Below are 17,386 nucleotides of genomic sequence, written 5' to 3'. Positions count from 1 at the left end.
CATTTACTCCCATAAAACTTTTCTTTTCTTGCACCTCTATCATTTATTTATTAACTGTCTGTATATATGAAACAATCAATTCAAATCACAACAATTTCCTAACAGGGAGGCTACAAAACAACTTTAAACATACTTCTACTATCTGTAGAATACATACTATCTGTGATGACTTCTTGCCAAACAAAAGGAACATCTATTTGTACATGCATGACCCATATAACATGACATATTTCCTGATTTGGTGAAACAGAATGATTTTGGTAACAAAAGTTACGTTAAGTGTGGTTTGGGGCACAGAGATGGTTTTTAATAAGGTCAGAATAAAAGAAAAAAGAAAAACAAATGGTTGATTTTGCAGATATTATTGTTATTTCAGCACATACAACAGTGAGGAAGTAAAGCCAAAGTCAACCAGACACAAGAGTTAATAATTAGATGAATAATCTGTCTGTTTTCTTTTTCTGCTCCTATCTATTGCCCCTTCAGCTTCAGCTTTCAGTCTTCAGTACTATTAGTCCAAGCCACATTTTGTCCACTAGATGTCTCTCCTGTCATACCTATGAAGCACCATAATGAGTTTTTCTTTCCAACTAATCACACTTCTCTAAGGAACACTGTTCTGTATTATCCTTAATATGAAGCTACAGTAATTGTGTAATTTCTGTCTTCATTAAAACAGTTGATGGGAAAAGAAACAGGATGCGAGTGTGTAACAGCCCTGATCACCACAACACAAGTGCACTACACATAAAAACAAACAAAATAATAAGATTACAGCCTCAAGGGTCCACTGAAGAGTTTAGTCACAGCCAAAAGTACTGTCAACAAGCCCCACAGATGTGACTCAGACAAGATGTCCAGGGATAAAATTGGACTTCCCGTTCCCAACTACCCCGACCGAAAACCACAATGTCTTTATAATCCTATAGGATTTACATGTGTCTATGGCGTTCAGCGGTGAGCTTGCTGTGACTCAGTCAGACATTATGGTATTTTCTATATGATATTGTTCAGAAAGTATTGTTTTTTAGCAGTTAGTCAAGTTTTTGACTCCACAAAAGCACATTTTCTCTGGCTCCATTCACAATGCTGGATCTTGTTTAGTCGTTAATCCACACTGGGAAACAAGCTTGGACTATAATAGAGTTATCAGCTCCTGTACCGTGGCAAATGGTCCATCAGGTGTTTTGCTGTAATATCTACCAGACTTCTTTTTTAATCTTAAAAAAATCTTCTTATTAAAAATAACAATTTCAGCAAAATTCCAAATTTACAAAACTGACCCAGCATACACTGTGTTAGCTTTACCCAGTACCATGGAACTTTGGCCGAGTGTTATTATTTTTAATATTTTTGTTGCGTTATTTGGACTAAAAATATATAGTATATGGTTGCAAACTGTTATAATATATTCTAGCTCTTTTTATTTTTAACAACATGTGCATTCAATGTTATATGAACACTTTTACAACTAACAATCAATTTATGACAGTTAAGGTAAAACTTGTCTTGGTCATTTGGGTAAATAACCCAACAGTAATGCAAAAACACACACGCAAATACAGTGTCAGTCAGTAACACTACAGGTATAGCCTACACATGCACCAAAACATAGTTATTAGAGCTATACACATAATGGAATCTAGAAAAAAAACATGGGCTATGAGATGATCTTTTTCTGTTACGTACAAGTGGTTCTCAACCTTTTCAGCTTATGACCCCTTGTATAGTTTCAGACATCTATAAGTTGTTAGAAAAGTCCATCCAAAAAAAAATCTATAGAGATTTTCCTAGCAGAAGGAGAACTGTTGTTTCTTCTCACGACCCCTCAGATTTATCTTGTGACCCTTTGGAGGGGGCCCGACCCCCTGGGTTGGGAAACACTGGACAAAACTATTGAGCTGTATAAAAGTAGTTAAAAAAAACCCCTTTGACCAGAAACAGCATGTCTTTCACATTGTTGCATCAGTAACAATCTGTCACATAATAATGTATCAGTTATCCGGAACAGTACTTTAACTTTGATACTTTTACTACATTTTGCTTCTAGGAATTTATATGCAGGATTTTCACTTGTTGTGGAGTATTTGCACATTGTTGTATTGCTAGAAAGTACAATATCCCTCTCTGAAATGTAGTGGAGCACTCACCTGGGACCTAAAAAAAAATAAGGAGTTCGACTAAAAAGTTGAGCAGTAAATAAAACAACTTCTACTAATTCAAATGGTCTTTGTAAGCCTATGAGTGTGTGTGTGTGTGTGTGTGTGTGTGTGTCGCCCGCTCCCCCCACATCTCACTTCATTTCCTGCACGAGGAGACGGTCCTCCCCCCTCTCTCTGTAAACACACCCATTGATTTCAGTGAGAGAGGACTGGGAGCGCAGGAGGAGGACAGACACTCACAAGCGGAGCGGCAGCGCTGGAGGAACGCCTCCGAACATCTCAGCTCATCCTTTACTCTAAAGCCCGTCTGTTTTCAGATACATAGGCTGTACGTATATATATATATATATATACATAACTTCCAGAGTTCGGAAGTTTAGTGCTTTATCTGAGGAGAAACGGCCTCATTCTAACCGAGTAGTCCGCCAGTATTTCGGAAATAACCAAAGGAGTTGTTCCACTCCCCGAGCGCAAGGCTTGCATCGTGGCTCTTTCAGAAGTGGCATGTTCGAGGGATACTGCGGACGCAATTGAACTCCTGCTTTCACCCAAAGAGGTAGGTTTGACTGTAAATCTTCATCATAGCTTCTAAACGTGGATGATTGTTATTGCAACAACTGATGCACCCCCCCTCTTTTTCTGATCACCTGATGATGGAAACCTCCGCGCTGTGACAGAGAAAGCGCAACAGCGAACAGGCTGACGGACAAAAGATTGTTGTTACCGTTCAATGATGATGTCAATTTTATGTATATTCACCGAGGCACGGCTGATTGCACTGTTTCCTTATTATCATGAAATATGCAAAACAGCTCTCCTCTCGGTCCTTTGTGCTCTCTTCCTGCGTCTTGTTCCCTTGAATGCACGCTCAAGATGTTTTTAAAGGCGACATCAGGTGGGATGTGTGCTCTTCTTGCTGTTATAAACTGATTAAACCGTGTTTTCTTAAGTGGCGGGGCTTTTGGTTGAAACACAGTTAAGCTCTCTCAGATGTGTGTGGACAGCTGGTTTAAGACTACAGGTCTGATTCTGTCAGATTAAGATTGATGCAGACATACAGATCAATAGCTGCTGGTGCGTCCTCTTGTTTTGCAGCTTGTTTCATTTTTTTTTTCTTCCCCCCACCAAGTAGCAGATGTATATAGAGCTGGCCCATATAAGCCTCGTGTTTACTTTTGAAGTCTCTCCCTCCCATCCTTCTTCCTGAGTCCATGGTTGACTGTGAACACCTGGCAATGATTTTAAAACAGACTGCAGCCCTGCCAGGCCTCAGATAGAGACCAGAGGCTGTGCGTGTGCATGCCTTTTTACTGTGTGCTTTGTGAGTGTGGCATGTATGTGCTTTCCGGTTTTGTGCCTGTGGATCTGTTTTCTGTGAGGGGATGAGGATGACAACTCTGCCAGACATCCAGCCAACCGCTCATTCTCACACTGCTGGCATATTTTCCTCCTCTCAGGGCTCGCTGGTGTGAATGTACTGTCTCTATTACTGTAACAGAAAATAGCCTGTGAGACCAAAGAGAAGTCAATACCATGAGCACTGATGGTATCGCATATTAATAGTTTTTGCTTTTAGTGCTGCAACTATCGAGATCAATAGTAGCCTATATATATATATAATTTATACATTATTTTCTTTCTTTTATTTTCGAGGAAATGGTCAGTTGTGTAATGTTAAAAAAATAGTCTGAAATGCCCACAATGACGTCTTCACAGTGCTTGCTTTGTCTGACCAACAGTCCAAAACCTTAAACACAGCCAGGTTGCAATTATAGGTGACAAAGAAAAGCAGCAAATTTGAGAAGCTGAAGCAAAGAAAGTCGCATTGTTTCACTATTTTTGCTTAAAAAATGAATGAAATGATTATCAAAACAGTTGATCAACTAATTGATCAGTAATTCAGTTGGTTTACGCTGAAAGTAGAGACTTTCATATTTTTATTTGATGTTTCAGTGAGGTTGTTCACAAGTGGTGCTACATAAACAGTCATGTAACAACCCATCCCCTTAACTTTAACCAGCGGAAGTCAAAGTGATTACATAAGCTTATTAGAAAAAAATGCTTTATTTCCTCATACAGGTTATGTAAATGATATACAAATTGTCACTTGTTGTGTAGTAAAATGAATCCTAAAGTCACCTTTAAACCAAGGTGAGGCAGCTAAAATGTTTTACCTTTCCTCTGCTAAGATTAAAAACTTGTGGTGTGGTTTTGGTTTTAAAAAAAGCCGTTTGTGTGCGCTGTCTTGCTCTGTCACAGCTTGTGACAAACAGTTTGTTCTTATTGGCCAGTGTTATCAAGATTTTCACAACATTTTAAAACATTTTCCTCGATGGTTCACAAATAACATCCATATAATTAACAGCGATCGGTCTCCAGCAAACAATTATTTTCCATTTTATATTAATTGGCCAAACCTTTTTTCAGTTGACCATGTAATTGTTTGGTCTATAAAATGGCAGAAAAAGCAAAATGTCCATCACAGTTTCTTAAAGTGCCGTCTTCCGAGTTTGTTTTATCCAACTAACAGTCTAGAATTCAAAGATATTCAGATTGCAATCACAGAAGCAGCAAAGCCTCACATTTTAGAAGCTGTAATGTTGGTCGTTTTTGTTTTTATCAGTTATACGGTAGCTGGCGATCAACAAATCGATCCATAGTTTCAGCTCTAGTCTGCATTCTCTCAAGTAAAGACAGTTTTGAGACATGAGACGTTAATGCCAGACAGTCATCAGGAATTTCAGGGCAACTTGTTAACCTTCAGGATGTTTATACACACTATGTAACCTGTTTACTGTAACATCCAGATTAAAGTAGTAATCTGATTTTGAGAGGTTAAATGGGGTTGTGGTAATCGGATTTCCCCAATAATCTGTGTTTACACGTGTTGGGTTAATGTCCGGAGGGATGTGTGCATGTTGTTTGCAGAAAACATTTGACAGACTGTTTGTGAAATTGATTCCTCTGATAAAGGAGAACTGGAATACAAACATTTACAAGAACCCACATATGGAAATATAAGTCTGAAAACCATCCCAGGTCTTCTTAGATTCTGTAGGTTTGGCATACAATAATAAAACTTTATTACTGGACGGATGTTGGGGGGCAAGCAAATTTGAAACAATGGACAAATTTACCATTTAAATTACAAATATATGAACAGAGGGTTTTCAGGACCTGTAGGCTACTTGGTAATCCAGGCTTTATCCTGTAATATGCAAATGGAATAAGTATGTGATTTCTTTATTCACCTCTCCTGTGAGTCACCTCATCCATCCACCAAAACTTTGTTTGATAAAATGCAAAACTTAGATTACACAAGCAAAACACCTTGAGTGTGTAATTTAATGGGATGTTGGTAGGGGAATAAAACAGGAATGTACAAACTGTGATTATCATAATTTTAGCATTGAATGCATCATCAAAGGCAAATTAAGTAAAATTTTAACAAGAGTAAATGAGTGAGTGGATAAGTAGAAAGTTGAGCAAGATTTTTTTTTCGTGACACAAACTCTCATTTGGACAACAGACCAAAATATTTGGCATTTCCAAGAGCAAGGCCCTGTCATGCCTTGCCATTATCAAGATGAGAAAGTAGCTTGTTGAGACATTTCAGAGAGAAAATGATTATAATTTGGAAGTCAGAACAACATTGGCACAGAAACAACAGATATGTTTGGGAAAAGGCTGCAACAGTGGCATTCACCTCTTATCGTGATTGCAGGTCACTGCCGTTAGTGATACAGAATTGTATTTTCACTATCTCTCCTATGAGCAGACAATTACCATACTGTATCATTTAAAATAATCACAACTGTTCATTTGTTCTCAATTGTTCTACCGAGCTCCTGATGGACTAATCTAAATGTTGATCTGCCATTCAGCTACTGACTGTGCCTCAGACCTGGACTACTGAAGGTTACATTCATTAACATGCTAATTATTAGTATATGCAAAACCTCTCCAATTTAGTGCATGATTTATTAGGACCACTTATTCAAATCAAGCCACTTACAAGTTCCAATTAGAAAACATGAGCTGCAGTATCGGTACTGAGTGTCTGTGTGTTTGTGTGTGTAGGAGGTGTTGTGCAGGTGAGAGAGCAGGTTAGGATATTCTCATTATAGCTGAGCCATAGGGCAGAAGATGACAGGTTGCCACTTTTGTCAGTGCTGGAATGCAATAAATCCTGTTGAACCAAAGCTACAGTTGGTTTTGAATGTCATTAAGTTGTGATAAATGTTATTCTTCCTCATATTATTATTATGAAATATGACTTGGAAGGTTTTATATTTTTTTTAAATTGATTTCCCCCCCCACATATTATGCAATACATTCCTTAAGACATGTATTAGCTGTGAGAACACCTGTGAAACATTTACCATTGTTTTATTCCCTTAAGAAATGTTTCGCAGACTGTTTATTCTTGTGGTCACAGTTATATGAGTCATTTAGTTTCAGTATTAAACCAGATTTTTCTTTGGTAAGTCATTAAGAATAGAATAACAAGACTAAGAGTCTACAGTCATGTTAGCAGCCCTGAGGCCAACATGTCCTCACCAAAATGACCAAATAGGTTGACTTGGAGAGTGCCAGCGACAGGCCGACCATCGTCAACGTGTGGTTAATGTTGTTTGTTTAGGAAAACCATAAAGGTAAATGTGGATTGTAATAAGCTGCTTTCACAACCAACCTGTGAGATATTTGAGTCTGCGCCAAAGTGGAGCATTGACTGACATTGCCATCCCTACAGCAATGCTGCTAGCATATCTAAAACATGAAACCTGTGCTATCAGATTGGCTGAGAGGCACAAGATACCTGAAAACAAGTGTACACAGTTGTGCACACAGAATACATTATGGTAAAACAGGCTGCCGGTTGTGTTTTCCCCAGTGACAGCTGCACCAAAACAGCCAACCTGGGTGAAAACAATAACCTTACATACAGCAGCTGGTTTGGTGAGTTAGTTAGAATGACATGGAACAATACAGTTCGTTTGAAGCCAGAGGTATGAGTGACACTGCTCACCAGAAAGCCCCATTGGACTTTCATTTGTATTTGCAGGGTTCATTCCTGATTGCCTATTCACGAGACAGCATTCGGAGGATTTTGGAGTAGATGATGCAACTGAAAGAAAATGGAAACTTGCCCCTGCAGCTGGGTTGTAGTGGAATCATTTATGGTACCTTGAAACCTTTCAGCTCCATAAGTCTTAAATTGATTGTTTACCAAAAATCTATCTTTTGAGAATCAAACACTGACCACCTGTAGGATTATAAAAAAAATTTTCACTGACAGAAAAACAACGGCAGCTGTGGTCCGCTTGACTACAGTCACTGGCAATAGATCACAATTGTGACAAGCTTTCATGCTGGAAAAAACAGTACCAAAACGTCCGTAGTTCCTCTGGAATAAAAACTCAATATCATGTAGTCACTCTCTTCAAAGCTCTGAAATGTTTTGAAGTTTTATGGATTTTTTTTCATACTTTTTTGTCTTGTCTTGAAAGCTTGTCATCATTGGAATAAATTTTAACCGACAGAATTCAAGCTGACCACAGCCGCAGCTGTTTGCTGTCAATAGGAAAACTACAAACATGCAACCACCTCATGCCTGTTTTGATACAAAAATGCCAAATTTGGGTGGAGTATAATTGGTCTCAAGATTCACTCTTAAGATTAAGCAGTCTTCTGTCACTCCTTAAATTATTTGGAGTGACCTGGAAAAGAGTAAGTCTGGTCAAAGACAGCTGTGGATTTACTAGGTCAGACAGGGACTCAGTGCCTCTGTGAACAGAGTTAAGGAGGCACTTGGTATGTCTGGAAATTGGGTGGAATGAAAGTGAGGACAGGGCAAGGACAGTGAAGATGGGAACTGTGACTTTCTGGAGGGGAGTGGAGTAAATTCTGTGCATTTCTCAGAGGCTCAAAAGAGTCCTGCTGTCTCATTCTTTCCTCTTTTCTTAAAGAGAAAGAAAAGAGGGGGATTAGTACTGCTTGGAGTTGGAAATGGAAAAGCTGACCGGTAGGCTTTTCTGAAAGAAGACAAGTGTTATCTACTTGACCTTCGTAACTGCCAGACGTATGCTGTTTTGCAACTTGTAATCACTGAATGTTTTGCTAAATGTCTCTATCTCTTGGGAATGTTTGCAATACTGTTCAAAAATACACATCATTCATCATATTAGGGCTGCGTAGTGCATGCATCAAAGTGTGTGCATATATAGTTATGTCTGAGAATACAAATTAAGAAGGAAAATTAGGCCCACTTGAATATCTGACTAAAAACTAAAACTGCAGCAATCTGCTTTTTCATGACTAATCTTACAGGCAAACAGTCTAGGCTCTCCGATAAACAACATAATTTTGTCTGATTTACAGTGAGTACACACTGCTTTTGCATATCAGCTAACAAGTGTCTCATGCATATTTTGCATTTAACTTTAAAATTAGTGTACATGGTCATTTTTAAAATGGTTATTGTATGCTTATTGAAATGTATTAGAACATAATAATTATTTATTTTGAAAAAGATCACCAAAAACACTTACTCTCTTTCCATTACAAAAACTAAAAGCTGCATGCATTTGCTGAATGCTTTGTTTTGTAAACATATCACAATGTAAATTGAAAAAATTTACTTAATGCATAAGTTAATATGAGTATAAGTTCCTGTGGGAAATGGCAGGGCTAATTAGTGGCAGAAAGAACACTTGAAAGATGGAGACATCGATGCTGGAAGAGGAGACCTTCAGTGAATTTAGATGGAGAGTGAATAATAGCACACTCTGATGATCGCATTTCTTTCCTAATGCTGTGTCTTGACAGCGACAAATTCCTATATCATTACTGCCCCTTCTATTGGCTGTGTCGGCTTTATGATCGTAGTAACCTCATAGATTTTGTTTAAAAGATAATTGTGGATTCTCTACAAAGACTGAAATAAACCTAAAACATGCACTTTGACACCAACCATCAGCCAAAAAAAAGACCTTAAATATGAAATGCATTAAGAGAGATTTTCTTTTTTTTTCTTTTTCAGGATTCAATGAAAATGTCCGTGTGCGTCCATGAGAACCGGAAATCTAGAGCCAGCACTGGCTCTATGAACATCTACCTGTTCCACAAGTCCTCATATGCCGATAGTGTCCTCATGCACCTCAACTCATTGCGGCAGCAACGGCTTTTCACAGATGTCCTTCTTCATGCCGGTAGCCGCTCCTTCCCCTGCCATCGTGCCGTGCTGGCTGCCTGCAGCCGCTACTTTGAGGCCATGTTCAGTGGCGGGTTAAGGGAGAGCCAGGCCAGCGAGGTTGACTTCCGTGACTCCATCCATCCGGAGGTTTTAGAGCTCCTGCTGGATTACGCTTACTCGTCACGTGTGGTCATCAACGAGGAGAATGCAGAGTCACTATTAGAGGCTGGGGACATGCTGGAGTTTCAGGACATCCGGGATGCCTGTGCTGAATTCTTAGAGAGAAACCTTCACCCATCTAACTGTCTTGGTATGCTGTTGCTGTCTGATGCCCACCAGTGTACCAAGCTGTCAGAGCTCTCCTGGGGCATGTGCCTCAGCAACTTTCCTGCTATTTGCAAGACAGAGGACTTCCTCCAACTGCCCAAAGATATGGTTGTGCAGCTTTTGTCACATGAGGAGCTAGAGACAGAAGATGAGAGACTGGTTTATGAAGCTGCCCTCAACTGGATCAACTATGACCTAGAAAAGAGGCACTGTCACCTTCCAGACCTCCTGAGAACAGTCCGTCTGGCCCTACTGCCTGCCATCTTTCTCATGGAGAACGTTTCTACAGAAGAGTTGATCAACGCCCAGGCCAAGAGCAAGGAGCTGGTGGATGAAGCTATCCGCTGTAAGCTGAAGATCCTGCAGAATGATGGCGTTGTTAACAGCCCGTGTGCTCGACCAAGAAAAACCAGCCACGCCCTCTTTCTTCTGGGTGGGCAGACTTTCATGTGTGACAAGTTGTATCTGGTGGATCAGAAAGCCAAAGAGATAATCCCCAAGGCAGACATTCCCAGCCCCAGGAAGGAGTTCAGCGCCTGCGCCATCGGCTGTAAGGTGTACATCACCGGTGGAAGAGGCTCAGAGAATGGTGTGTCCAAAGATGTATGGGTCTATGACACCGTCCATGAGGAATGGTCGAAGGCGGCACCCATGCTCATTGCCAGGTTTGGCCATGGCTCTGCAGAGCTGAAGCACTGCCTGTACGTAGTAGGAGGTCACACCGCAGCAACTGGCTGCCTCCCAGCCTCTCCGTCCGTATCTCTCAAACAGGTAGAGCAGTTTGACCCAGTGGCGAACAAGTGGACCATGGTGGCGCCTTTGAGAGAAGGTGTGAGCAATGCAGCAGTGGTCAGCGTCAAGCTCAAGCTCTTTGCCTTTGGAGGAACCAGCGTCACCCACGACAAGCTGCCCAAGGTGCAGTGCTACGATCCGCAGGAGAATCGATGGACTGTGCCCGCCTCCTGCCCGCAGCCGTGGCGCTACACTGCTGCTGCCGTACTGGGAAACCAGATCTTTGTCATGGGTGGGGATACTGAGTTCTCTGCATGCTCGGCTTATAAGTTCAGCAGTGAGAGCTACCAGTGGACTAAAGTGGGCGATGTGACGGCCAAGCGGATGAGCTGCCAGGCTGTGGCATCGGGGAACAAACTCTATGTAGTGGGTGGTTACTTTGGCACACAGCGGTGTAAAACTCTGGACTGCTATGATCCCACACTGGATGCTTGGAACAGCATCACTACTGTGCCATACTCGCTCATTCCCACTGCTTTCGTCAGCACCTGGAAACATCTGCCTGCCTGAACCCCAAACCCTATACCTGCACCCTTTCCATGAGGTGAGTTTGACCTCTTATATCTCTTTGTCTATCTGAATATCAGTGGTGGAGACCAATATAAAGACTTCAGAATGATAAATTGGCTGATATTCCATTTTCACACAAACACAAAAACATCAACAATCATTTTGGCAGTGATACTTCAAAACTGGCGGAGATTCACAAAGATACATCTTGAAGCAGCACATTTTAGAGTTGAACTAAAAAACATTATTATCAAATAAGTACAGTAAATAAAATGACTTCAGATAAAGTTAAAAATGTATAAGAAAATACAACAAAATGATTCCTTTACTTGAATTAAGAAAAAGATTCAGAAGAAGAGAAGCAGGAGCTCTAGGAGCTTTAGAGGAGGGAGAGTGGGCCTGTGGGGGGATTGATAGGGGCTTGTGTGCGTTAGTTAAGTGAGTTATGTGGCTGTGGGGATGGGCCGAAGGACAGAGAGGGTAATTGAAAGAGAATAGGATACTTTTATTGCTCCTGTGGGGGAAATCCCTCTAAGAGGAAAAAGGGGGTCTGCCAATTAGACAACCACACACCAGCAGGCTACAACACCCTGGCGAGGCTAATCCACTCTCAGTCGCCTTCCTTTGATGAGGTTATGGTCTTAAATGCTGGGTGAGAGGGAGGCAGCCGGCGACTCACGCAGTGTCGGAAACCATTCATCATCAGTTACAAGTAGAGGTGACTGAGAGAAGTGGCAGCAGGGGAAGTGAATAGGGAGAACTGTAGGGCTACAGAGTGGCAGCACTCCCCTCCCCTCACCCCAGTCAGACACACATCATCCTTGATAGTAGAGGTCTTGCTCTGAAAATTTACTGTTGAACTCGACAGTCTCTTCTGCTTCCATCTATGTCTTCCTGGCCTCGATCTAACCCTGCTCTCCTGGTCTGATGATAAACAGGCCAGACGTATGTAGAGCATGGGTAGTCAGCTGGCAAACCTGATCTTTCTGCATGCTGCAGGCTCACAATCACATCAGATCACACAATCCCTACACCCTACACTGATGCCCCCACGCATACCCATGAAGGCAGTCCTTTTCATTTAGCTGTATTTGTTGAAATGGCTGTGGGCCCTCAACTCCTGAGAAAGTGAAGGAACGAAGTAGAGTGACTCCCCAGCTGTCCAGCGCAGCACCGTCTCCTATCTGATAATACCAGGAAGCAGCTCAGAGCAGCTTCACATGCTGTGACACTGTGATGTTCTTCCTCTCCACAGGATGAAATATTTTTTAAGACTTATTATTCCCTTTCTTTTTAGTGACTCATCTCTGAAAAGGAGAGACTAGACTGAAGGTTTTAACTATCTCTAAGCCAATGCAACACAGTGCTCAGTGAAGGATATAATCCTGCCACTAATTTAATACAGAATTTGTTTTTGCTGCGCCTGCCTGTCATGGCAACTGACAGTCACTGAACTTGGTGAAAAGACAAAATGTGGAGGAACGGAAAAGAAGGCTGACTGTTTAGGAATGAAAGGGGAAGGAAGTAAGTTAGACCTCACAGAAGGAGATTGTAGCTGTGAGAGAAAAAAGAAGTTCTCTCTCAGTTTTTCCCAGGGGAACAATTCTAACTTGTCTGAGATTCCTCCTTTTTAGTTTTCTTTCCTGGGAAAGCTTTTAGTAGGGGCGAATTGTACTGAGAAAATCAAATAAAGCATTGTTTTTGACTGACTTCCTCGATGTTGCTAATGTAGCCATGTTTTCAGGTTGACTGGTTTTAAATATTAGATTTGGCACACAAAATATTAAGAGAAATGTTTATGTGATGACAAACAAATATATAAGTTAAAAAAGGTCAAAATAACCATAATCCTTTATGCAATTTAACCAATTGATGGATCGATAAGAGTGGTATCAAACTAACTCTCCGAGAGAGTAAGCATCCCAGAATCCTCTTTCATTTTTGGGTAAGCGTGAGAGCATGTAGTTAAAATGCACAAGTGAGCAGTATCCCGCTCTGCTGTTCAAACTACTTTGATTAATAAATTCATAAATGTATTTCTCTAAATGCTGACATGAAACAAACTAGAATCCAGTGCTTAGCAAGTTTTCTGGATTTCAAGTGAATTAACAAGAGATGATCAATGTAACCTTAAGGCAGATTGAGGCTTCATCAGCAACAAGAAATTTTTCTCCCAGCCACATTTCTATGGGGTAGAATGTGATCTTCAGGGTGTTCTTATTCACTCAGCAGCAAGGGAAAGACCCACCTCCACCAACAGAGATAGCTGATGATATTACATTCACATTATACACATAGAGGGCTGCCAAGGCTGTAACCATCTGTGCTGCACAGATAGGCCTAAGTAGATATTAAGTAATAGCTTTAAAAATGGAAAGGTCAAAGTGAAATTCTGAGAGTAAAACACACTCAGATGTGAAAAGTGTAGTAGGCTGAGGGGGAGAGAAGAAGCTTGACGAAGGCCAGACTGTACTAAGGAAACAGAGTGGGTGGATTTACCAAATCTATCAGTCTAGCAGGAAATACAGAGTGGCTATATCAGCAATACTTTTACAATGTAATGTAATAGTGTAGCTTTTCTTGTTCAGACTGTGTCAGAGAGGTGTAAGTTTATTTCTATGGTGATTACTGAGGCTGCAGGCTGTGCTGGTGTTGTATTAGATCACAGGGAGTAAATAAAATGCAGTCCAAGTCAACATTACGGCAAATAAGAGCTTCAAGAGTGTTAAATCTTCTATCGGCACTCTGATAGAATCACAGCGCTGTTGCATTGCATTGTATTACATTGTACAGGTATTTATTTTATTTCATATCCCCTCTGTCCAACCCCAACTCTTTAAAGAGACAAAAACATCGCAGGAACAAAAGATTCTTCAAGGTTGTGAGGTCATCCAAGAGCTTTATGCATGAGCCTTGTTTTTATCATTCTCTGTTTTGAAGCTTCCTTTGTACTTTGAATAATTAAAAAGTCACCTTTAAACTGTTGAGTGTTCCTTGCTTTCAGGCATCTTCACACATCTTATTAGCCTGTTTAACGAGTTATTCTATTCTTCCTCCTCAGATATCCCTGTTTTGCATCATCTACTGGACTCCAGCTGTGAAGAAGCACACATCATCTTCCTCTAAAAAGAGACACCGACCAGTGATGTACAGACACCCGCATTCATCTTGATGTTGCAAAGAGGCAGATCCAGAACCACATACAGCTGGACACTTTACTGGAATTATGTCATCTCTTTTCTGAGAAGGAAGCTGAGACATGCAGTACAATCGCAAACAAACCAAACAAACTGCTGCATGTTATATGAGGCACAAACTCCAACCTTGTGTACATCTGGCATTTCAGTGCTTTCATGCTGCCATATGAGGAATGCAAACATATCACACAACCTGCATTTTTCTCATTTAGTCATGACAGGCTTGTGAGGATCTGTATTGATGTTTTTCTCTGTGATAAATAATAATAAGAAAAAAAATGCTCTTTTCATGAAACTGCAATGTATAGCATGATGGATGTTCTATTTAGATTGAGGGAGGGAGAATGCAGTGATTGGTGTGCTAAAGAACAGAACGCAACTCAGTTTAACTGAGTATAGCTGATTTATAAAAGGCACAATGAAGGAGCAAACCTCCCCCCTCTCTCCTCTAATAAGCTCTTTTGTTTGACCCCTTGTATCTTTTTTTCCCTTATTCTTTCAAAGACATGCGTCTAACAGCTCGGACACAGAAACAAACCTTTGAGTGTTCCTCTTATGAAGGCTTTGGCAGTTTGCTGTCACTGCAAGCCACGAGGTGTTGATGAGCAACACCAGCTGAGGTTGAGGAGGATAGAGGGGATCTGTGCATGGCCAGTGGGTGTCGAGGTGCCTCGAGGTCACGACCTTACATGTTTGCTGTTTTGCAGCTACGCATTAACGCCCGCTGAGCGCCGGTTAACTAACCAACTGCACACAGGGGCGGTATTCAGTGTTTGGATTCAACGCTGTCGCATTCAGCTGTACACTTAATGCTGTAAAAGACCGGCTGTGCTTCTGTTATTCTGATAAAAGTAAAGCTCGCTTGCTGAGTCATAGCTGAACCCTTTTTAGAGCACGTCCACTTATAGTGATTCAGTAAAACTGGCATGAACTCTTCTCTGTGGTCACAGAAATCTTGTCACCTTAACCTAAACTGAGAATTAATCAGTTGTTTTTTTTTAAAACTTGCTGCAATGTAGTCTTAATTTATATGACAATGATTACTCTGTTATGTTAATATGTTTAATCCTATTTATTTCTTCTCTGCCTGCATTCTGATGTGAATGTATGTTTGGGTTATGTCATGCATGGCCAGGTGTTGTGTATTATTTGAATTTAGTTGGGCTGCATTTTGCACAGTTCAGTCTTTCCCAGGAGGAGCTTGTTCTTTTAAAAGAGACAGAGGTGCAGATCTCCCAGGCTTTTCATTTATATCAGTGTATGAATGGAAGAGGAAGAATGGCTTGGATTACTGATGGTGTGAAGCAGTTTAGACCACAGAGTCGTTGTCCAAAAAAGAAGACTGAATGGGGTTGAAGGAAATATTAATTTTTACTTCTGATAGATTCTCTTTAAGCTCTAACCTGGATCCAAACCTGTCTTAAATCACCATGTCAGGGCTCAAACTGTACCAACAAAACAAGAAGATACAAACCACAAAACAGATAAGGCTATTGGAATGATGCAGTATGTGACCCAGTAACTATCAGGGACGTCACGGAATAACCCCTGACATGGTTAAGAATGCGACCGTCTTTGCAGCTGTCCTTGGGACAGCTGGAGGACTGTCACATGTGCTAACTTGGCTCCTCGGGGCGTTAACCCACAGTCTTCTTCACCATTAGGTTGAGAAAGAGTTGACTCCAGTAAGCTGTGCATTGATAAGGGCAGACACCGCAGTGCTTTTTACCATAGTGTCAATGATGCACATAAAAAAAGAAAAAAACAAGCAAGCTCCTAAAGACCAAAAAGAGAGAATGTCTTAAACGCAGCATATGACATACTTGGTAACTCTAATCAGTGTTTTTGTCTCTATGTCTGTCTAGGTGACCTGAGCATTGACGTTTTGCAATTGAATATTAATGGAATCATTGAATTTCAATGTAAGAGGTAATGTTTTGGTGGGATATGTATATATTTTTTTCAGTTGTCATTTCTTGTGGATTCATGAAACAAATCAAATCTGTGGGGATCAATTGGTAAACCGCTCTGTAAATTCCTGCTCAGCTCCTTAAGCCACCCAAAAGTCCATCCTTTTATTGGCAATTTCAAGACTTCTATGGAGACCCTTGTGGCTCTGTAATGTTGACCTCCTCCGACCACTGAACACAGAGGCTCTGGCCCCACCAATCTGATAAGAGCGTTTCTTTCCCAGAGAACCCAAGTTTCCCTGGCAACAGCAAGTAATGAATGCCCCCTTCAATTTGCTCCTAATTGCTGAGTGGCATTTCCCATTTCTACTCTTGCCCTCCTCTTATCCCCCTATTTTATCTGGAAATCCAGCTGGCTCAGATTGGAGCACAGTATCTTGCTTCGCATAATGTTGTAAATTAGACAGAACCCCCCCCCCACTGTCAGTGTGCATCAGTTTCATTTCTTTTGTCATGTAAGAGTTTATTTCTATTTTTTATGGCATTATTTTGTACATGTGATTTTTTTCACAATGTGAAATTCATGGCTAATAAACATAAGAGTTTTTTCCTCTTGACTGTAAAACATTGTGTCTTTGTCTTCAGTGTGGAGATAATTTGTCTGGCTACATGTATTAATATAATAGTGTAGATTTAGAAGAGAAAAGCAGCTTCGGCACAGCATAGGGTGCTTTCTCATTACTGCATGTTTGGCATATTTAGGCAGCTTTGGAGTGAATGCAGCAGCCAAAGTGTCCTGAGGTATTTAAGGCAGTATATCATGCGTACAGCTTTTGTTCTGTGGAGGAGGGACTGGAATCATCTTATCTATGCCTCTGGCTTCTAAGCTTCCTGCACAAGAACAGGCGAAACACAGCCAGATACTTTCCCTTTCTCTGTCAAGTCACCTTGGCAACGGCAACCTTTATCTGCAAACTGTGGGGGCTGGAGGAGAACATGAAATCTTAAAAAACACCTCTCTCTATTCCCCTCCTCCCTCCCTCCCTGGTCTGCCTCCCCTCTCCCTTCCTCTCACACTTTTCATCAGTGAAATGCATTGCAAAGCGGCTCGCTAGTTGTGGCAGTTGACATTCCCTGGTTTGTAACAAGTCTAACATCCCATTAGTGAGTGACTGCAGAGAACACTGCCTCTCTGCTGCATTCCTCCAGCTCTGAAGAGTCCAGCTCTGTTCACTATTTACATTCTTCGCCCTGACACAACCCCTGACCGGTGACAGAGGTTGAGAAACACCA

General features: G+C 41.0%; 1 protein-coding gene across 1 annotated transcript; it reads left to right on the top strand.

The window, feature by feature from the left end:
- The first annotated feature begins 2,379 nt into the window (after positions 1–2,379).
- On the top strand, positions 2,380–16,718 carry enc1 (ectodermal-neural cortex 1). The gene is made up of 3 exons (XM_051411722.1): positions 2,380–2,718; positions 9,205–11,020; positions 14,048–16,718. The coding sequence occupies exon 2, from the start codon at positions 9,211–9,213 to the stop codon at positions 10,984–10,986; it is 1,776 nt and encodes a 591-aa protein (XP_051267682.1). The 5' UTR covers positions 2,380–2,718; positions 9,205–9,210; the 3' UTR covers positions 10,987–11,020; positions 14,048–16,718.
- The last annotated feature ends 668 nt before the right edge of the window (positions 16,719–17,386 follow it).

This window comes from Dicentrarchus labrax, unplaced genomic scaffold (assembly GCF_905237075.1).
Source record: "Dicentrarchus labrax unplaced genomic scaffold, dlabrax2021, whole genome shotgun sequence".
Classification (NCBI taxonomy): Eukaryota; Metazoa; Chordata; class Actinopteri; family Moronidae; genus Dicentrarchus; species Dicentrarchus labrax.
This window is presented reverse-complemented; position numbering and strand designations above follow the sequence as displayed.